Source organism: Simochromis diagramma, unplaced genomic scaffold, assembly GCF_900408965.1.
Source record: "Simochromis diagramma unplaced genomic scaffold, fSimDia1.1 OVJJ01000026.1, whole genome shotgun sequence".
NCBI classification, from domain to species: domain Eukaryota; kingdom Metazoa; phylum Chordata; class Actinopteri; order Cichliformes; family Cichlidae; genus Simochromis; species Simochromis diagramma.
In genome coordinates this window covers 6,863,793-6,885,374 of record NW_024386985.1, presented here as the reverse complement: position 1 = coordinate 6,885,374, position 21,582 = coordinate 6,863,793, and the positions used below count along the sequence as shown (strand labels likewise).

At 45.5% G+C, this 21,582-nt stretch overlaps 1 protein-coding gene across 2 annotated transcripts; it reads right to left on the bottom strand.

Annotated features, from left to right (window-relative positions):
• Positions 1 to 265: 265 nt before the first annotated feature.
• On the bottom strand, positions 266 to 21,462 carry LOC120738661 (nardilysin-like). Of its 2 annotated transcripts, XM_040040023.1 has the most exons (31): positions 21,357 to 21,462; positions 20,348 to 20,551; positions 19,667 to 19,925; positions 19,459 to 19,540; positions 18,233 to 18,386; positions 16,993 to 17,066; positions 16,776 to 16,871; positions 16,315 to 16,437; positions 15,998 to 16,055; positions 15,558 to 15,631; positions 15,001 to 15,070; positions 14,404 to 14,481; positions 14,149 to 14,269; positions 13,814 to 13,872; positions 12,120 to 12,174; positions 11,785 to 11,889; positions 11,565 to 11,688; positions 10,607 to 10,693; positions 10,147 to 10,266; positions 9,246 to 9,297; positions 8,724 to 8,874; positions 7,923 to 8,050; positions 5,383 to 5,545; positions 3,955 to 3,986; positions 3,688 to 3,826; positions 3,244 to 3,291; positions 2,701 to 2,753; positions 1,779 to 1,862; positions 1,496 to 1,703; positions 983 to 1,072; positions 266 to 860 (listed from the first exon to the last, which is right to left on the bottom strand). In XM_040040023.1, the coding sequence occupies exons 2-31, from the start codon at positions 20,536 to 20,538 to the stop codon at positions 654 to 656; spliced, it is 3,285 nt and encodes a 1,094-aa protein (XP_039895957.1). In that variant the 5' UTR covers positions 20,539 to 20,551; positions 21,357 to 21,462; the 3' UTR covers positions 266 to 653. The 2 variants fall into 2 exon arrangements, with proteins under 2 accessions (XP_039895957.1, XP_039895958.1); XM_040040024.1 differs by lacking the exons at positions 266 to 860; positions 983 to 1,072; positions 1,496 to 1,703; positions 1,779 to 1,862 and adding an exon at positions 1,869 to 2,163 and having other exon boundaries at positions 2,656 to 2,753.
• Between the last annotated feature and the right edge of the window lie 120 nt (positions 21,463 to 21,582).

Below are 21,582 nucleotides of genomic sequence, written 5' to 3'. Positions count from 1 at the left end.
TTCTCCTGTGCGTCCTTTCACATTATCCAAGCATATGTTAAACTTAACACTGCATGTACTCCCACTCATTTAAGCTCATATTCTAGCTAAGAGTTATTTTTATTAGTGGTTATTCCAATTTCTAAACTGCAGGATTCCAAAAATCTGAGGATTTATTATAGTTTTTATATAGTCAGTGATATTAAGGGAGGTCAATGATTGCCTTTTTTGTCTGCTTTATTTCTGATTTTTTTCCAAATGAAAACAAGAAGTTGGAGATGAAATATGAAATGTCTTTAAATGTTTTATTACTGAAGGACAAACTGAAGCATGGAGTGAGCATAACAGGAAGAACACGTGTGTGTTTACAAGTAAAATAATGACTTTATTGATACCACAGCCCTGAGTCATCACGCTGCATTCATGTCTTGTGGGAAAAATCATTATTTCACAGTTGACAGCTACAAGGAGGGGAATTTCATCGGACCCATGAAGGTGCCATGATTGTAGTTTTTCTGGACTCTTTGTCCAAAACTGACCTGAAATCTGATTCTCAGAGCATATTAGTTCCCACAAGAAGTGAATGTAGCACTGTTGTAACCAATCACAGAGAGGAAAAGGACACAGCAGAAACATGACCAATCAGTAGGTGTTTCACTTTTATGGGGTGTAGCCTAGTTGATGATTTTGTGGTAGGGGTTGAGGGGGAGGGAGGAGGTGAAAGCTCTGATGTCGGTGATGAGCGTGGTGTCCTGAAGAGATGGCGACGAGGTCGGCACAAATGTCAGCTCGCTCACTTCACCGTAGGCCGAGGACGAGGTAGCAGAATCTGGGCTGCAGGTGGTGCTCTGATCACCTTCCTCCACGCCGAAGCCGACCACCTGAGTGCAGACAGGAACAGGAAGGAAAATAAAGAGTGTGACTTTAACAACTCAACTTTACTGAAACAGCTTGTTTCTTACAAACGCAGCTCAGAGAGAAATACTGCTTCCTGTTTACTCACATGCACGCTGAGCTTCCTGCTGCTGTTGTTTCTGTGCTCCAGGAACCAGGAGACCAGCTCCTGTTGGGTGAACGTCTTCAGAACCTCAATCTGCAACGCAAACCACAGTCGGTCATCAACTGGGACCAGAACCAGCAACACAGCCTCTCAGCATCAAATTCCCGGGACAAACTCGCAATAGATCCATCCATCCATTTCCTTTACCACTTATCCAGTTCAGAGTTTCAGGGAAGGAGGAGCCCATCCCAGCTGTAAGAGTGAGTGGTCGGTAGGCCATTCACCAGCACTGGCACGGTCACTGGCTGGTTTGGTTAAACCTGAGCCTGTAGAACATGCTGAGAGAAAACTTCATAGCATGACTTCTGGTAAGATTCACATTCATCCATCTCAACTTAGCTGGGATAGGCTCCACCTCCACTGCAACCCTGAATTACATAAACAGAAAAGAGACTAGGTGGATGGATGGGTGGATGTTGGTAAAGTAACATGCAGATGCAGAAACATGAGCATCACCTCCTTGTTGAGCCGGTCGAAGACGTACTGCTGCGTGACCACCTCGAACCAGTTGCGGTCCACCTCCTCCCCCAGGTGTGCGTCCTCGCACTCCTTCAGCTTGATGAGCGCCGTCACCTGAGTCCCAAAGGCCTCGTCGCTCAGACCCGACAGACGCTCACCGAAACTCACCAGGAACTCCTCGATCTTTGCCTCGACGAACTCGGAGCTGTGAGGAGGACCAATAGAAGCTTTAAACTGGCTCACCTGAAAACCTCAGCTAAATTCACACAGGTATCCTCACCTGAATTTTGTGGCTTGAGTTTCCACGGTGACGGAGAATCCAAGCACACCCGACGTGTTCCTGCAGGTGGGGTACACCTGGTACCTGGAAGTCAGAGGTCAGCAAGTTAAAAACTCAGTGATGATGTTGGGAGTTCTGCGTTTTAGCGCCCCCTGCTGTTTCTTTGAATGTAAAAGCAGCTCACACTCCAGTCTGTGTGACACAGATATGAACACGTGATTGTTTGTTATTAAAGGTTTCTGATTTTATTCAGCTGACGTTAAGGTGGGATCTCCTTTCCTGTTAATTATTCCTGAGAGTTGTTCACTGATGGAGGTTCTCATTATCAGTGATTGTGTTGCTATGGAAACCTGTTTCAGGAAACCTGCTTTATCAACATGATGATTATTATTATTAACCTTTATTTAACCAGGAAAAGTCCCATTGAGATTAAAAACCTCTTTTTCAAGGGAGTCCTGGCCAAGAGGCGACAACATGTTGAAATTACAAAGTTACATACATATTATAAATAACAATTACATTTTAAAAACATTTTTCTCTGGCTCTCTCAATCTGGACTTAAAAGCATTTAATGAAATAAGATCTGCTATCTTCCAGTCTTTTTGCATCATGTTCCATGTGAAAGGGGCAGCATAAGTAAAAGCCTTCTTTCCCAGTTCAGTTCTTGCAAATGGAACATTGAGCAAAAAAAGATCGCTTGAACGCAGGCTGTAAGAAACAGTACTCCTCCGTGTGAGCAGATCGCAAATGTAGGTGGGCATTTGTCCAAGCAGGGCCTTATAAATAAAGATGCACCAGTGAACAAACCTCCTGGAGGACAACGAAGGCCATCCCACTCGAGCGTACAGATCACAACAATGGGTCAAGGCCCATTGATGCTGTGGTTTGAATCAGTGTGACAGTTAACCGGAAGAACACTCACCCCAGCGTCTCCTTCGTCCTCAGGAAGTCGAAGCAGGGCTCCTCCATGTGCATCTGTGAACACACACATAAACTTCAAACAGGAAGCTGTAACGAGTTCACTTCCTGTAGTTTCAGTCAGAATACGTACCAGTGAACAGGTGTTAGCTTGATAAAATTAATGTGTATGAGGTGTGATCTAAAAGCTTCATCACTTCACCCAGATTTAAAAACCCCACTTGCTTAAACCTGGATGATCTTTCCTTGAAGGCGGTCTCCTCTGAACCTTTTAAATATCTTCCTGTTAGTCCTGTGCTGACCGCCCCTTCCTCACCAGAGCAGAGGCTCGTGTTTGCTCTGCGAACGTGTTTGAGGTCAAATCACAGGGTGAGTGGTCAGAGCAGGTGTACAGGGAGACGACCTTAGAGGGGTGATCGTCCATCTTTACATTGGCTACAGGTTCTTATGGGTGGAGTCACAGAACTTTGTGAACCTGAACGATCTGGATTTATTCAGTTTGCTTCTAAATGTTAAACTTGTGTTCAGTGTTTGAGGCGACACTCACCACCATCAGCTCCATGAGAGCGTGCTCTCTGAGCTTCTTCAGCCCGGACTGCAACACACACACACACACACACACACACACACACACACACACACACACACACACACACACACAGAATTAAAGCCCAGCAGGAAGCAGCTGGTTGTGATTGAAGGTGATACTATCAGGAGACCGCTGCTGGCTTCATGCCCCAAATTAAAATAGAGGATGCTGTAAAGCAACTCGTGGCGCTGTCCCCGATACTCGCACTAAGGCATTTTACTGAAATAAAACCACAAAAATATAAAAAATAGAATTATATCTGTTGTCTTGAGCTCTTCAATCAAAACCAGGATGAACATCATGAAATTTACAGTTTTGTTCATTCTGGACGAGCTTGAGAGTGCCCCCTATTGGACAAAGCGGGAATCAGCAGTTCTGTGGTGTGTTTTTTGTTTTTTTTACCTGGTAGTAGACGGTGACCTCAGAGTTGGCGTCTCCTTTGTTGAGAGATTTCACTTTGCAGAGATGATGTTCCAGCGGCAGCTCCACCACCCGGAACAGCACGGGGACGTCTGCAGGCAGCGGCTGGAACTGCAGCTTCCTGCACACAGGTTGGTGTGACATCAGAGCAGAAAGCTGAACTCTTCCCTGAATCTGTAAAACCTCGCTGACGTCATTTAGAGGACTGAGGATGTCTCTGTGAACTGATGAACAGCAGCAGATACTCACTCAGTGAAGTAGCGCAGAAACTCTTTGGACTCCTGTGGGAGGAAATGACATCATCAGTGAGCTCAGACCTTCAACCTGAACTAAATATTCTTCTACTTGATTCTGATCTGCACATCGGTGGCGTTTCAACACACCTCGATTTTTGTAACCTGTTGCGGTTGAAGACACAATCAGGACTTAGAGAAGCAGAGATTCTAGAGTTTAAAAAAAAATTAAACTTCCTAGAGAAAACAGCATTTTCGGTACTTCCTGTTTCTTCTTCTCGTATAGCAGCGCCGCTGTGGAGGTTTTATCTGTTATGATGCATATTGTTTAGGAGGAACTCAGTCCCAGGATACACGCTGACAGACTTTACCTTTAACCTCAGCTGTGTGTGCGTGTGTGTCTATGTGAACCATGTTTATAGATACTTGTGAGGACCAAAAATTGGAATGCTACTATACTTGTGGGGACCAACAGCCCTTTTGAGGACAAAATGCCCTTTCCCCATGAGTTTGAAGGCATTTTTGAGACTCTAAATGTGGTTTTAGTGTCAGAGTTACAGTTGGGTTATGGTTAAATTTAGGTTTAGGCTGAGGATTAGTCATTCATTTTTCATGGTTAGGGTAACCGGCTAGGGAAAGTATTATGTCAATTAGGCTACGTTCACACTGCAGGCGAAAGCGCATCAAATCCGATTTTTTTGACCCTATGCGACCCATATCCGATCATGGTATGACAGTGTGAACGGCACAAATCCGATATTTTCAAATCCGATCTGGCTCACTTTCGTATGTGGTACTGATACATATCCGATGTTTTAGAAAGCGACTGCTGTTTGAATGGTGAAGTCGCATTAAATCCGTCTTTTACGTCACTGACACAAGACAGACGCCAATTATCAGCGCCGGAGAAGACATCGCGAACGCTTCCTGGCCATCCAGTGTAGATGTCAGTGAAACTGTTGGGAAGACAACGTTGGAGAAACGTGAACATTTTATTTGTACTGTATAATCTACAGATTCTGACAGAAATCACCAACTATCCTTTGAAGCACCGCTCCTCTAACAGCAATAAGGATAATTATTAGGTTATCTACATTATTATGTAAATAACAAAATAACTTAAAGCAAAAATTGGGAAACGTGAAGTCCGAAGTCTTTATATTAAGGGCCATCAGTCAAACAATAGTGTTTGCTCTGGGTCTAAACAGAGCGCGTTGTGTGTGACGTCTTCTTTTGCGCACGCGGGCCGCTTTGAGCGTTCACACTTTAGAGCGTTTGCAGTCGCATTTTATTTGTAGTGTGAACAAGCAGACAAAAAAAAAATCGGATTTGATCAAAAAATCTGAATTGAGCATTAAGACCTGCAGTGTGAACGTAGCCTTAGATGTCCTCACTATATGAAAACAAGTCTCTCTGTGTGTGTGTGTGTGTGTGTGTGTCTCACCGCACTAGTGAAGTTTCCCTGCACCAGCCCCTCAGCATAAAGCTCTGCCTTCAGCCCTCTGACGAAGGTCATGAGGTCGTCGACAGTGAGACCTTTTGAGACTGCGCGATACTTCTGGATGACGGACCAGCGGCAGTGCTCGAGGATCAGCAGACGGATGTCTCTGCAGAGGAAACACCACACTGATCACATCCACCTACAGCTCCGCTTTAGACGGAGTCTCTCTCCTCAGAGGAAATGCTCAGTTTGGGAGCCGATACTGATCAAACCCTCAGAAATACAGAGGAAATACACACAGTTACAGCAAGACTGCAGACACAACACCCCGAGGCTTTCATTATTATATCTGGAGACTTTAATCATGCCACACTGGATTCTACTCTGGCTGCTTTTCACCAGTTTGTGAATTGTCCCACACGGAGCAACAGGACAATTGACCTACTGTATGCCAATGTGAGAGATGCATACAGAGCCACCCCCCTCCCCCCACTAGGGAAGTCAGACCACAACCTGGTTTACCTACAGCCACAATACACACCCCTCGTCCAAAGGCAGCCGGTCACAACACGCTCCATCAGGAGATGGACCCCAGAAAAGGAGGATGCTCTGAGAGACTGCTATGACACCACAGACTGGGATGTGCTTCTGAGCCCACATGGTGAGGACATAGAGGGGGCGACACACTGTCTGACAGACTACCTCAACTTTTGTGTGGACACGGTCGCCCCTGCTAAGACGGTACGGTGTTATCCTAATAACAAACCGTGGGTAAAACAGGAAGTCAAGGCTGTCCTCAACAGGAAGAAGAAGGCTTTCAGGAGCAAAGTGAAGGAGGAGATGAAAGCAGCACAGCGGGAGGTGAAAAGCTACAGCATGCCCAGGACCCACTACAGTTCGCATACAAGGCGGATGTCGGAGTGGAGGATGCCATCCTGTACCTCCTACATAGAGCCCACTCACACCTGGATGGGGGAAAAGGCACGGTCAGGATCCTGTTTCTTGACTTTTCCAGTGCCTTTAATACCATCCGGCCCTGTCTGCTTCAGGAAAAACTAAACAGGATGCAGGTGGAGACCCCTGCCTGGTCGCTTGGATCTCCGACTACCTCATTGACAGACCACAGTACGTCAGGCTGAAGGACATCACGTCTGACACTGTGGTCAGCAGCGCAGGAGCACCACAGGGAACTGTGCTGTCCCCTCTTCTCTTCACCCTGTACACCTCTGACTTCTGCTATAACTCTTAATTATGCTATATTCAGAAGTTTGCAGACGACACAGCCATCGTGGGGTGTATCTGGGATGATCAGGAAGAGGAGTACAGAAGTCTGGTGAGGAACTTTGTCACATGGAGTCACACAAACCACCTGCAACTCAACACCTCAAAGACCAAGGAACTGGTTGTGGACCTCGGGAGGTCCAGAGCAGGTCCACTGCCGGTTCAGATAGAGGGGGAGGAGGTGGTCAACAAGTACAAGTACCTCGGGCTGTGGGTGGACAACAAACTGGACTGGTCATGCAACACAGAGCACCTGTATAAAAAAGCCCAAAGCCGACTGTACTTCCTCAGGAGGCTGAGGTCTTTTAACATCTGCAGGAAGCTCCTGAGGATGTTTTACCAGTCGGTGGTTGCTGGAGTACTTTTCTATGCTGTGGTGTGCTGGGTAGGCAGCACAGCAAAGAAGGACTCATCCAGGCTGGAAAAACTGATCAGGAAGGCTGGCTCTGTGGTCGGCATGAAGCTGGACACTCTGGTGACAGTGGCAGAGAAAAGGACACTAAAAAAAACTGCTGGACATTATGGACAATGCTGGGCATCCTCTGCACACGGCCATAAACAACCAGAGGAGTCTGTTCAGTGACAGGTTGCTTCTCCCAAAGACAAGAACCAACAGACTTAAAAACTCCTTTGTCCCACACGCCATCAGACTGTTTAACTCCTCTCTGGAGGGGAGAGGGAGGGGAAACAGGAGGACAAAGGAGGGGGGAACAACTAAGCTGTAGTGCCTTTTCACTGTGAAATACTTTTTGTTAATAACCAACAGTGCAATAGACTTCAATACTTGAAATGTGCAATTCCCTTGTATTCTTATTCCTATTTATTCCTTTTGTATACTCTTTATTTATATATGTCTCTGTATTTATATGGTATTCTGCTCACATTCTGTAACTTTGGTGCTCTGTTGGTGCTGTGCTATTTGGAAACCGAATTTCCCAGAGGAATCCACCTGAGGGATTAATAAAGTTCTATCTTATCTTATCTTATCTTCTTAAATGTACGAGCCCACATACTGACATCAGTGAGCATGCTCTGACTGAGCACAGGGCAGAGAACATGAACACAGCTTGATGGAAATCACTGGGAATCGTTTATTTGATGGAAAAGTTTCTGATTAGCTTATTAAAATGTGACACGATTTACTGTTAAAACAGAACAGAACTGGTTCAGGAGCAGCTGTGCCTCAGAAGGTCATCCACTAATCACTGGTTCAACCCCTCGCTCCTCTAGATACTGAACTCAAAAGGCCTGTGTGGACGTACTTGCCCAGCCTGTCCGGCTTGATGAGGATATTGAAGTAGGTCTTCTTCAGCTGCTCTGAGAACATGGTGAAGACGCTCGGCTCGGTGCTGAAGTCTGCCAGCTGATCCACGATCAGCTGCAGCAGCAGCTGGAAGGAAAACAAAGCAGCTGAAATGATGTTTAACACTCTGACTCGCAGATATCAAACCAACTTCATTATTGTGTGCTTTCATCTTTAACTAACAGATACCCTCACAGTCAAGTAGCATCGAACTACTCTCAGCAAAATTCAAACCTTCACAACAAAAAAGCTGATGAGACCTGCATAGAGCACTCACCCATGTGTTTTGTAGAGACTTTTATCTTTTGGAGATCATTTTTTTCTCTGTGTTATTGTAGGTCTCTATACTACAATATAGAACGTGTTGAGGCGACTGTTGTTGTGATTAGGCGCTGTATAAATAAAATTGAATTGAATTATCAGAGAGACCGGCACTCACAGTTCCTGAAGTTTGTGAGAATTCAGTGACACGAAGACGGTGGGATTTTATTTTATGGGGCAACCCTTCAGTAGTTTATCACATGTGACTGGTGATGATTGAAGTTTAAGTTAATTTAGAAAAAGCTTTAGTATAAATGCCTAAATAAGTACCTGCTCATCTGCAGGACACTTCCTGCAATCTTTGGTTTTCAGAATAAAGAAGATAAAAGCAGAGACGGAGACTGTCAGAGCTGCAAGTGCTGATTCTGCAGGTTCATGCAGAGCAGGAATAACCTTCATACCAAAATGTGTGTGTCTGAGTGTCTGTGTGTGTCCTCACAGGCAGTTTGTGGTTGAAGCCTTTCAGCCGGATCATCAGTCCGTGCTCTCCGGCCACCAGTTTGTACTCCAGCTGAGCCACGTCGGCCTCGTAGGCCGGCTCTGCCAGGTTATGAGCCAGGATGTTCACGAAGAGGTCGAAGAGAACCAGGCTGAGGAGGAGGAGAAGAGAGAGTTACCTTCATCATCATGATCATCATCGTGATCATCTCAGAATGTGAATGAACTGCTAGATCTGAATTCTTTACGTGTCCGTTTGAACCACGTCAGACCGAGCGCAGCTCTCACTCTGAGCTGTGATCGCCACGCTCTGCTCACCTCTCTGTTCATAACTCGGTGACTGCATCGACAGATTTAGAGACTTTAGTGAGGCTCAGCCCACTCTCCATCTGTGCCGCTCAAATTTAACAAATGCTGAATATGTAGCACATGAAGCTATGTTTGTGTCAGTCACTGTTTCCAGGTAACACTGTGCTGCACTGCAGGTGGATCTAATATGTTCAGGTGTGTCGGTGGCTCTTACTTCTCTGGGCTCTTCTGGATCATCGGGGAGATCAGGTGGAAGCGAATGTAGGCTGAAATAAAAACACATCAGTGATTATTTATCCAAACAGATTCTGATACAGCTGACTGTTTCCAGCTGTTATCGTCTTGCTGATTCGTGTTTTGTGTAACTGTAGGTATAAATACAGTTTTTAATTGAGCTGACATCACACCGCATCACTCTTATTTGGATAAAGTGTAATGACATCAAGTCTCCACAAGATGCAGCTGTTCCACCTGCCTGTCCTGATAAAATTGAGCTTTAATGTCTGAGCAGTTTTCAGGTGGATAGTTTAAACTGGTCTGTCTGATTAAACCAGTATAGATCTTATTTATGGTTTAAACTTGGACTGAAACACTGACTGAAAGTTTTTACTCTGCAGGTCGTCATCTTTGTGCTCAGTGCCTGAAGATGCTGCAGACTCAGCAGAGGTCAGACTAGCACATTAACTCCTCTAACTCTGCTGCACTCGCTCACTGTCAGACACAGACTGTAAATAAAGCACTTCCTTAAACAGCAACCCTTTCTAATGTCCAGGAGGGGGCGACTCCTCTTGTTGTAAAAAGAAGTCTGTCTGGACAGAAGTCTATAAGGAAGTGACTCTCCTGCTCAGCTGCCTCTGAGCTCAGGAAAGTCTGTCCTGATAAGTTTCTGGTGTTAGGTCTAAATCACTAAAACACAAACTTCATTTTGGTCCCGTTAGAGTCGCAAAAGACCAGGCAGCAGGAGAGGATTCAGGGCGGGGCTAAACCGTGATGGCTTTTTTGTCTTACATGAAGGTAAACGTGAGATTATTTGGTTCTGAATTGTTGGTTGGTCCAAACTTTGGTTTCCCTTTTCTGGTTCAGCTCCATCAGCAGACCTGGCCGGCCCAGCTCACCTTTGGGGATCTTGAACTTGTTGTCCTTCTTGTACCACAGACAGCCGCGCTCGCTGTTCACAATCCTCACAGGATACTCTGTGTCCGGACAGTCAGACGTTTTCAAGGTGAAATCCGTTGCTGCAGAAGCGACAAAAAACCCAGAAGATTGAGTTTATTGGTTGTCAGTAATGATGCTGTGATGACTGAAACACTGAAACGTACTGATGTACAGCTTTACGCTGTGATGTTACAGGATGTAGAAATTGTTTTTTTTTTTTTGTTATTTAAATTCTTAAATCCTGACTGATTTCAGATCTAAACTTCTCCGAAGGCTGGAAACTTGTTCCCGGCTTTGCTGTAGGAGTCTAAGATGCACATCTGAACTTTTCAGCCTTCAGCTGATCCTAAATCAGCTTGACGTGGACTCAGCCTGAGCTGCTATTCATCATCTGAAGCTGCCAAATGCGTTTACACTGACCGATGAATTTGTTCTCAGCAGGCAGGTGGAGTTCAGGGTTGAGTTCGAAGTCTCCAGCCCAGCGCTCAGCCCACTCCTCTGGGATATCTGACGAGACAAAACAAACACACCCACATTTAGCGACAAACAGGAAGCAGTCACAGGGTCAGACTGTCACCGCTGAGGACCCCCTGAAACTTTAAACTCTGCGCTAACTTCACACCACTTAATTCTGATTGGCTTGTCCGGTCACTTCCTGTTTCCTGTGAAGACTTTGCAGTAATGGCGATGATGAAGACATTTGTGAACAAAGAAGCAGGTTTAACGGCAGATTTCTTCAGTCATCTTTATTATGATGAAGAAACAGGAGTGCTGCAGTTTGCATGTTCCTCCTCTCACAGCCCAAACACAAGCATGTTTGGTTCACAGCCGAATCAGCTGTACATGAAAACATAAACAGCTGATTTGCATTTAGTCTAAATTACACTGGATCTGGCTTTTTTAAAATTTTGAGCTATCAGGCTGCTGTACGTTTATTATTACGTTATTTATTATTTTAAATTTGAGACATTTACACAAACAGGTAGGACTCAAAGTCGCCTTCACAGCTTTACTCTGTTTCAAAGCAGACATTTACTCCATAAATGATTTAAAATCGCACGTATCAGTAATGTCGACACAACAAATTTTGCAGCTTCATGCACACAAACGTTTGTTGTTATTTTGTTCAACTGTTTGCTGAAAAACTAAACTAAACAGTCGTTTCACCTCAGACCTCCACGTTCTCGAAGGTGAAGTTTGATGTTACTATAGTAGCGTATAAAAATGGTCTGTGTGAGTTAAGTGATGAAAATAATAAGCGCTTCATGCCCTCCCAACACGACGACCTCCCCCTGCCTCAGGGTTAGGGTTAGCTTTTAGCTACGCGCTCCTTGGTGCAGACTAACAGAGTAACTGTGCTGTGGTTAAAGCGTCGTACCCTCCACGCTGTAGCAGGTACCGAACCATTTCTCTTTGAGGAGGCAGCAGCCTTCGTTTTCCGGCGACAGCAGCAGCAGATTCGCTCTGTCGGGTTTCAGCAGGGACAGAGCGGCGTTGATCACCTGACAACACAAACAGTTCACTGAGAGCGTAAACTCTGCACAGGACAGATTACTGCACTGATTCTGGATCAAGATCCGGATCACGGTGATGCTCACCTGGGGGTCGTACTCGAACATGAGCTGGTCTCCGGTCAGGAAGTCCTGTTTGGGAAACAGCTGCATGTTCTCGCAGATGTTCTCCACAAACTCGATGGGATCCGTCTGCCCAACACAATTGGAAGTGAGCGTTTCACAGAGAAAGACAGTAAAGAGTGAAGCTCATCATGAGGAGTTACACAACGCTTGGCTCTATCGTTTCTGTCCTACTCTGTCTCTGCTGTCCCTGATGAAGCGCCTTCTCCTCCTCTGAGTGTCTACCTTCAGCCTCTGCTCTCCTCCCTGAGCTCACATCACTTCAGCCTGACTGTGTGTCTGTGGTGCAATACCTCTACCTGTTCCTGGTAGTGGAACTCGTTGGCTTCGATCTTCTGAATTTCCTCATAGATCCTGAAAAATAAAGAAAGCAGAAACAGAGGATTTCATTCAGACAAAGAAAAAGAAATAAAAGCAGATAAAATAAAATAATCTCAGAGCTCGGTGACTTCGTCCCAGATTAACGCTTAAAAAGATTTTTTTCCTGGACGTCATTTTTCACAAAGTTTGATGACATCATAGCTTCCTCAACAAGTGTCTGGCTCCTCCCACCAGAAGTGCCATGTCCCCTCATCACATAACATCTGACTTCAGTGTGTGATAAGAACTCTGCCCTTCACTGAAGTTCTGTTTAAGCATCTTTTACAGAAGAAAATTAACAATAAATCGATCCAATTACGGTGCTCTTCATTACAGATGGGATTTTCTGATTGGATGTGGTACTGCAGACTGTGTGTCTGTTAGTGTTAGTTTATCTAATGAGTGTTAGTTAGTGTTAGTTTGATTAAAGCCGTTCCACAGTTTTATTCTCAGACTTCAAAATAATCCTTCCTTATGTTAAACTGGGTCTAGCCCTGCGGTTCATCCTGTCTGAAAAGTGATGCTTTAGCCCCTCCCATTCCAATACAACTTTCTTCTGATTGGACAGCTTCTGAAAGCCTGCAGAGGGGCTGGAGTTTGTTAGGACAACCCACTCATCTGGCCAGTGTGAAAGTTCTAAAAAACAAACTGAACCTGAACCTCCTCAGATCCATCTGAACACGCCAGAGTCTGAACCTGCAGCAGAAACTGTAGATCTTCTCTCATTTCTGAGCGTGCCGTGTCTGAAAGAAATCTGTGACACGGTGATGTCAGTTCACCGAGGTAACGAGCAATCTGAGCTGCTGGCTCACAGAGACTACTGCACATACACTGACCTCATTATTACTACGGTTTAATATGAACATCCAGCACTGCAACAGCAGATACAAAGGAGCAAAACATGTATGATGCCTGTATGGTGTATCGGAATGTGAGCATGTGCAGCTGAGTCTCTAAACCCTAAATAGACAACTTAGGTTAAGTGATGTGTAGAAGAAAGATCTCCTGTCCAGTGTGGGTGTGGTTTTCAGTGAGAGGATGCCTCTTCCTCACTAAATGCTGTAGCAACACGCCGCACGAGGACGAGGGAACAGTAAGTTCAAACTATCAGACGCTCATGGATCATTGCATGGATCATCTCAGCATGCTGCTCACAATGATACAGAAACTTACATGGAGATAAAAGAGAAACGACACAAACATGTTTGTAGATTTAAAGATGAGTGACGGTGGACGCTGAGTGGATGGTGTGCGGTGGCGTGATCATACATAAATACAATGTCAGCAACAACACACCTGATTTTCAACAGAAGAATGGTGTAATGGAGACATCTGCTGAGCTCTCACTTTTCAACCAAACGTGACAGATTTTAGCTTCTACGTCTGAGCCAATCAGATGTCAATTAGAGCTCTAATCAACAGGAAGCTGCTCAGAGGGAAAACAGGAAGTCACAGCTGGAATTGGGCTAAATTCACACCTTTGGAACAGCTTGCAAAGATGACTTATAGTCTTTCAACAACAACATAAATCCTAAATAGAATTGTTTTTAAATGATGATGACCAGATTTGACCTAGAAAACATCGTCTATGGACGTCTGCAGCTGAGATGGGAATTAGGTTTTTAAGCCTGACCTCTGCTGGGGGCCCAGAGTCTGCAGCATCTTCAGATACTGGAACACAAAGTGGACGACCTGCAGAGAGAACAGCAGCACGGTGAGGCCCCAAACCTAAGCTTTTACATCAGCAAACACATTTTTGTGTGTGTGTGAGCATGTACTCATATCTTTGTGGCAACCAAAAATTAGAAGTTTAATATCTTTTAAGTTTTTTAAGTTTGAAGGCATTTTTGAGACTCAAAATGTGGTTTTAGTGTCAGGGTTACAGTTAGGTTATGGTTGTGGTTACGGTAAGGGGCTAGGGAAAGCAAGATATGAAAACCCAACATGTATGTATGTGTGTGTGTGTACCTGGTAGAAGTTCTGGTAGCCCTGATCAGTGAGAGTGATGGAGATGGAGAAGATGGAGTAGGTGGTGTTCTGGTCAAAGCCGGTCTCACTATTTCCTCCAAACAGCGCCAGAGCCCAGCATCTGCACATACACACACACACACACACACACACACACACACACACACACACACACACAGTCATACTTATAAACACAGAACACACATACACAGGGCAGTGCCTTCCTTCGTTCACACGTCTGTTTTCATGACTCACTTCTTCCTGAGCAGCGACAGGATGCTGCCGGTCCCTTCATGTCCGATGAGCCAGGAGATGTAATGAAGAGGCTTCACTCTGACACAGGAACACAAACAAACGTGTTCACACACTCAGCTGTGAACATTTCAAATGACCGAGCCGCAATCCACACACACACAAACATCAGACCGGACGTTCAACACTACAAGCTTTGTGTGACGGCGGTCTGCGATGATGTGAGGATAAAGCATCTAAGAGTTCAGTGATGTCAAAGCGAGTGAGTGGTCATCGTGTTTTCTGCAACACGCTGAGTATTTCCTGATTGAGAACACGTCTGAATTGGTCTATTTCCTGATGCACAAGGAAAACTTTCAGATTCATTCAGGAGAGTAAACAGCTTCAAACTGAGGATTCGTCTTACTGATGGTGACTATGATGTTAGACTACAGCCACGTGCACTAGCCAGGCTGCGTGTTACGATCAAAATGGTGATCAGTGATTGCTGTGCAATGAAATCTGAGTGCGAGCTGACTGAGACTCCTGCTCTTTAACTTGTGATACATCCCAGCCGGCTGCGCTGAACAGTCGAGGGTTAAAGGTCAGAAAGTGACTCACCTGTAATGCTTCCCCTGTGGCGGGACGGCCCAGCTGATGGTCAGAGCATGAACCTTCCTCACAGGCACCACTGCAACACACAAGCAGTCTTCATCAATCCCAATTTCTCACTGAAACATCATTACTATCAGAGTTTCAGGACGTCTCCATGGAAACAATGTGGGAGGAAACCGAATGGCTTCACTTCCTGGAACTCTGCTGTCAGGTGATGGAAGACTGGCCAGTCAGAGAGGGGAAGTGTTATCTAAGTGTTATAGTCTTATTGGCCCGAGAGATTGACATTAGTGATTACAGGTTGATTCTGATAAACTGTATTGATCAGGGTGTGGGTCTCCTCCTGACTGTGAGGTGTTTAGATTTAGATTCAGATTTCTGCCTCTCTCAGTTTTACTAAGGACGACCTGATGCTGAGCCACAGGTGATAAACCAGGTGCTACAACAGGGACAGGAAACACACCTGGAAGCAGCAGGTGCTCATGCTCCATATTCATAACCAAAGGATTGCTGCTAATAATAACAACAACATGACATAAAAATCAATAATCAGTATGAGTCACCTCTGTAGAGTTTGTTAAAGGCCGGCGTGTCAAACGGCTGCTGCAGGTGAGAGAAGTCAGGTCGAGGTTCACCGCTGGAAACAAACACAGGCACGTTGACATAATTTCCATTACTGATCCATGTGATCAGCACTCTGTCCACTAATCAATATCAATAAATATCAAACCTCTTCACTTTAAACAGATCAGGTAAGAAGCTGATCAACAGGTTTAACTGATGAAAGAACTCATCATTTATTCATTTAAAGATTCTGATGATCACTGTTTATTAATTCTACACAGAACAAAGTTCAGGGTTTCTACAGCAACACGTGATTGGATGCAGACATGTGACATCACTTAAATATTTGTGTGTGTGTGTGTGTGTGTGTGTGTGTGTGTGTGTGTGTGTGTGTGTGTGTGTGTGTGTGTGTGTGTGTGTGTGTCTGTCTTAGTCTTACTTGTTGGGCACCCTGATGAAGATCTCCCTCACCCACTCCTCCAGCGTGTCCAGAGTCTCTGAAGAACACAAACACTGTGATCCAGCTGTTACAGAGCTCGTTTCTATCCGCAGTTTCAGTTTAAAGCTGAACTTTACTCTATAAATAAACAGCGTTCAGTCCAGTCTGTTGGCACTTTGTGTTTTTGCTGCTTTCTGTGACACATTAGGAATAAACAGGTGCAAGGCTGAACTCAGCTCATCAGCAGGACAAGTCCTGCCCACAGACTCAGAGTGAAAACATGTGACAGACCGGCATGGTGGCGGTTCTACTGTTACCTTTGGACTGAACAGTGAGTGTCATGTACTGAGCTGAGTAATATCTCCTCCAGAAGTCCCTGAGCCGCTCGTAGGAGTTGATCTGCTTCTCTCGGGGCTCGTGCTTTAATGTCTGAGCGTTACCTGACGGGAACAAAACGACACCTGTTAAACACAAAAATCTGTCCACAACCAACAAGTGTGTGCAGGTCTGCCTGGGCAGGAAACACAATGCAGCAGGTGCAGCAAACGAACTGAAAACAGACCTAGCAGATTATAGGCTATGAGCCCAAGCCCACTGATTTAGACATCTGTTAAATACGTGTTACTACACCTTCATGAAAAGTTCCCTGTTACTGAGCCCTGATCAGACTGAACCATCAAACAAAGCCAGTGGAGTCAGCTTGTGTGTGTGTGTGTGTGTGTGTGTGTGTGTGTGTGTGTGTGTGTGTGTGTGTGTGTGTGTGTGTGTGTGTTCTCACCCCAGCAGAACTTGCTCATCGGGTGTCCCGGTTTGGCCAGACTCCCAAACAGCATCTCCTTCCGGTGGGAGTCGGACGGCCTCGCCAGCTGAAACTCTGAGGTTCAGAGGACAGGAAGTGACATCACAGAGGGAGATGTAAAGAGAGGGAGGAGAAGACCGCGAGAGGGCGCCGTAATGTATGGCAGATTTTAATATTTAAACATGTTTGGACTCACCGCTGTCGACAGCCTCCACCTCTCTGTCGACGGCGTCCTCGATCATCAGAGGACAGATGAAGAACTGAGCCCACCTGAAACGCAGACAGGACGTCAGAGCCACAGCTGGTGTGTCAGCTGAGACTGAGAAAGGCAGCAATATGTGTAGTTTAAATATTGTGTCCAACAGTTTGTCTGGTAGGAGAGCTTAAGTTTAAGCTCATGACACTAATGTGTGTGATTTTTACAATGACCAGGCGGCCGGAGTGTAACAGTTAAGCTGCTTTTCCTCCTTTTTGTAAACGGCGACCCTCTTCATTTGAAATGTTAACATTTGTCCCTGAATGTTAAGGAAATGTCTGCCAAGCAGAGGACATGGGAAACAAATAAGCTGATGACACTGCAAAAAAACGATTTTCAAGAAAGTAAAAAACCTTGGTTACGGACTTTTTTTCTTATTTTTTGTCTAAAAAGAAAACATATTCTTAACAAGCAAGTTTTGCACAAGAACATTAAGCTCAATCTAGAAAAAAATGTCTAGCTTTTTCTCAATAAGATCTTTCAGCTCATTTCCAGCTTTATTTACCAGTTACAGGGTACACTGCAAACACAGCTTTGCTTGAAATAAGCCAAATATTCTTAAATCTGACAAAATTGTTTTGTTTTGACAAAAAAAAAATTTGCCAATGGGGAAAGCAAATGTTGCTCCTTAAAATTAGCAAATTAATCTAACCGTACTCTTTAAATAAGAAAAATAATCTTATTCTGGAAGAACGAGACAACTTTTCAATTTAAGAACTGTATTTGACAGCTGAGAGCGGCCGGCCTGGATTTGAGCAACCGCTGCTGGCAGATTTTTCTTCTCAAAACAACACAATTTTGTCAGATTTAAGAGTATTTGGCTTATTTCAAATAGAGCTGTTTTTGGCAGTGTACACACAGAGACAGCAGAATGTGGTAACTTTTTAACAGTTTCTGATATTTCTGAACCACAAATACATGTCGGGAAACAGTGGGTATAACAGCCTCTCCATCCTCCAGATCGCTCGTGTCCTCAGCCGTCCGTCTGTCCGCTGCTCTAAAAACAGCCTCAGGACAATGTTACCTCACAGCGTCTGCAGTGAACAGCTGACCTCCCATCAGAGGTCCAGATGGCCCAAAGAGCTTCCGTCCGCTCGCAGCGAGGGCGCTGCCTTCACACGCCTGAAAGCTCACAGCGGATCCCACGAACAGCAGGTAACAGGAAACCCGAGGAGCTCACCTGTCGAGCGCATCTCTGAAATGCTTCCTCTGCACATCGAACTGGAAGATGGTCCGCTCGCAGTCTGTGGAGGCGTTGTCACTGCCGCCGTGCTTCTTCAGGAAGGCGTCGAAGCCGTTCTCCGCCGGGTATTTCTCACTGCCCATGAACACCACTGAGGGGGAGGAGGAGGAAGAAGCACAGAGCGGTCAGAGCTTGTCTCTGCTGGCCAATCACAAGTTGCCAGCAGCTCCTGGCAACTTGTGACCCAATCCTGGGTTTAAACTACGTAATCGTCTGTAGGTCCAGCAGGTTAACGTGTTAACGTTCAGATGTTTGAGGCTCCTCACGGTGATGTCTGGATTATTTCAGGCTGCTGGTGAAAGCAGCTACGTGGGAAATACCACTTAAAAAGTCAGTGCCGCGTCACCACGCGTCAGAACAACCTGTAAGAGTCAGACTGTGCTGATTTGTGCACCCAGATGTTCCCTTTGCAGCAGGAAGTCTTTAGCTTTTTAAACATTTCTCAAAGGGAAAATCATTTTTTTTATAGTGAGGACTTCCTGATGAGCTTTTGGAGGCTCGGATCGAAGCCACACAGGCTGAACTGACCACGTTTACAGCTTCTTTTTCCAGCAGTACTCATACAAGTGAAAAAAAGCATGTTTCTAATATTTTGGCAGCATTTTAATATTAAAGTTTCTCCAGTGATTTCAGTAAATTCATGTTATTTACTCATAACTTACAACAGGTACTGCTAACAGAGGCAAGTTTGCATTTGCATTTTAGCTTCTGTAATAAAGTCTCTTTGTGCTGCATCATCAGGATTCTCCTGAGGCGGTGAGGCGGGGTTTAGTGACGCTGTTTAAGGGATAGCTGGAGCTGCACGATTCAACAATGAAAGCACGTGGAGGAAAGTGAGGACTTTGCAATCCCTTCTGAAAACATGGATGTTTAATTTGATTCCAGCTGTTGGCTGGACTCCTCCTTGTCCCATTGGCTGTGAGGGCCAACGCAGCTGTATTCATGTGAGTGAGGCGAGGTGTACGATTGCTTCGTGTTTGGTGTTAGTGCACCGTGAGAGTGGGTAGATTTGGGTGGGTAGGTTTGACGCTGGAAACAGACACCTGATGATGACTGTTCATTGACTTTCACATCTCATTAATAAAGTTTTATTCTAATTAAAACCATGGATGATCGTTTGTACGACAAGCTCAGGTGATGTTTGCGATGACGTTCACACTCACTGTGCTCCAGGAAGTGTGCGAGGCCGGGCAGCTCATCAGGGTCACTGAAACTCCCCACACCAATGCACAGAGCTGCTGCAGCCTGAAAACACATAAGGGTCACTGCCGGTGGATCTGTCACAGAGAGCTGACGTAGTTAAACTGTTTTTGTTCAGAGACACTCCAAGGAAGAGGATGAGCCTTCATCACCCATCCTCCACACACCCACCTGCTTCTCAGAGCTCTTCTTCTTCTTCACTGGGTTCTCCTCTTCCAGCTCTTCAAAGTCGCTGTCCTGCTCTTCCTCTGCTCTGTCCCCTTCTTCCTCCTCTGAGCCCTCACCTGAGTCCCCTTCATCTTCTTCCCCACCCTCCTCCTCTTCCTGCTCTTCCTCCTGCTCTGCCGACTCTCCATCGCCTCCCTCCCCGTCGGCCCCACTGAAGTCGGAAATGAGGAGTGCTCGGAGGCCGTTGCTCAGCTCGATGTATCTGCAGGAGACCAGAAGAGTTTATACAGTGAACGCTCAAGTAACGTCACACCTGGATCTCAGGTAACAACTTTAAACACTGACGTTCCTGTCAGAGAGGCGTCAGACTAAACTGAGAGAAACAAAGTGCAAAGCCTGAAAGAAATGCAGAAACGAACACTAATTTTCTGAAATGAAAAATAAAATGAACCTTCAGGAGGACCTTACACAAATAACAGCCTGGGGGGGGGGGGCAAAACAAAGTATTTCTAACAGTTCACTGGCTGGAGCACTTTTGTTTCAACCAATCACAGGTAGGAGTTCACTTGTGAAGCAAACACCTGAAATGGAGGTCTGTGGGGTTAAACTGTCAGTTGGACTCAGCAGTTTTCTGGTTGCATTTGAACCCTCATCATGGGTTGAATAAATGCTTGTGTCACTCACCTGTATCTCTTTGGGTCACTAGGTGATTTGACGATCTCTAGGTCTCCGTGGTCGTCTACAGTGGCTCCTTCCTCCCCGTCTCCAGCAGCCACCTGAGCCCTGGCGCCCTCTGGGGGCGGAGGCTCACCTTGGTCTGGCGCAGATGCTGGACTGGCAGCACCAGCACCACTCGACTTGCTGGTCTGAGGCATTTTGGAGAGTCCTCTGCAGTGAGACACACACATTAACAAGTTATCAATGACTAATTCACTGGAAATAAATGTATCAGCGCTGACTGTGATAATCGGCATAAACTGGTCACTTTTCTTTAGGACAGCGTGGGAGAAACATGAATCCACACTGTGCAGATTTTATTTAATCATGGATGTTATTGGAATCACTTCATACATAAAACTAAACTCATAATTTACAGAAAGAATCAGCATCAAGTAGCCAATAATAAAATACTATATATAGATTAAATGAATGCCGAATTGAAGAACAACGCCTCCTGCTTTGAAAAGTACCTCGGGTTTTATTTCAGCAAGTAAGGGTTTTCGGTAAAAGGTAAATATCAGATTTTATGAGGGGATTTTGGTGACTCGGCATCGTCTCTCGCGAGAACAACGTTGAACGTTAACAAGGATTTAAATTGAGCGGAAGCTCATGTGAAATCCAGTTTATTTAACTGCTAGCTTCCCCGTTAGGAAACTAACGGAGGCACTAACGGGTTGACCGAGGCAGCAAACTCCATATAACCGCCGACGGCGTCTCCGCAAACACACCGAGCTCCGTGAGCTTCAGGTGGAGGCTCTGCCGGCTCGTTTCACAGCTAATAAATTCAATATACTTTAATCCTAGCGGTTAGCGGACTGCTAGCTACTCCAGATACTCGGAAGTAGCGTCAGCCAGCCGCCCGGGCTGGGTAGGTGGAGGCTGTGTGTCCGTCAGCTGGGAGCAGCTTCACCTGGACTCCATCATACGGACGATAGGAGCCGTTTTTACCTGCCAGGAGGAATAAAACACTCACCTTCGTCTTTGAAGCCGCCGAAGTTTAAGAGAAGTAGCCCGGTACTACCCAGCTGGTCAAAACAAGGCCTCTGATTGGCTGAGGTCACGTTAATCACAGAAGACTGGCCGTCTGATTGGTTGCCACTAATCGAGCTGTAAAGCTTGTGCGAGAAACATGCTGGGGAAGGGGGTACCGGTAGTAATATAATAATTAATAAATTATAGATGCCTCCTGTTTGTCACAG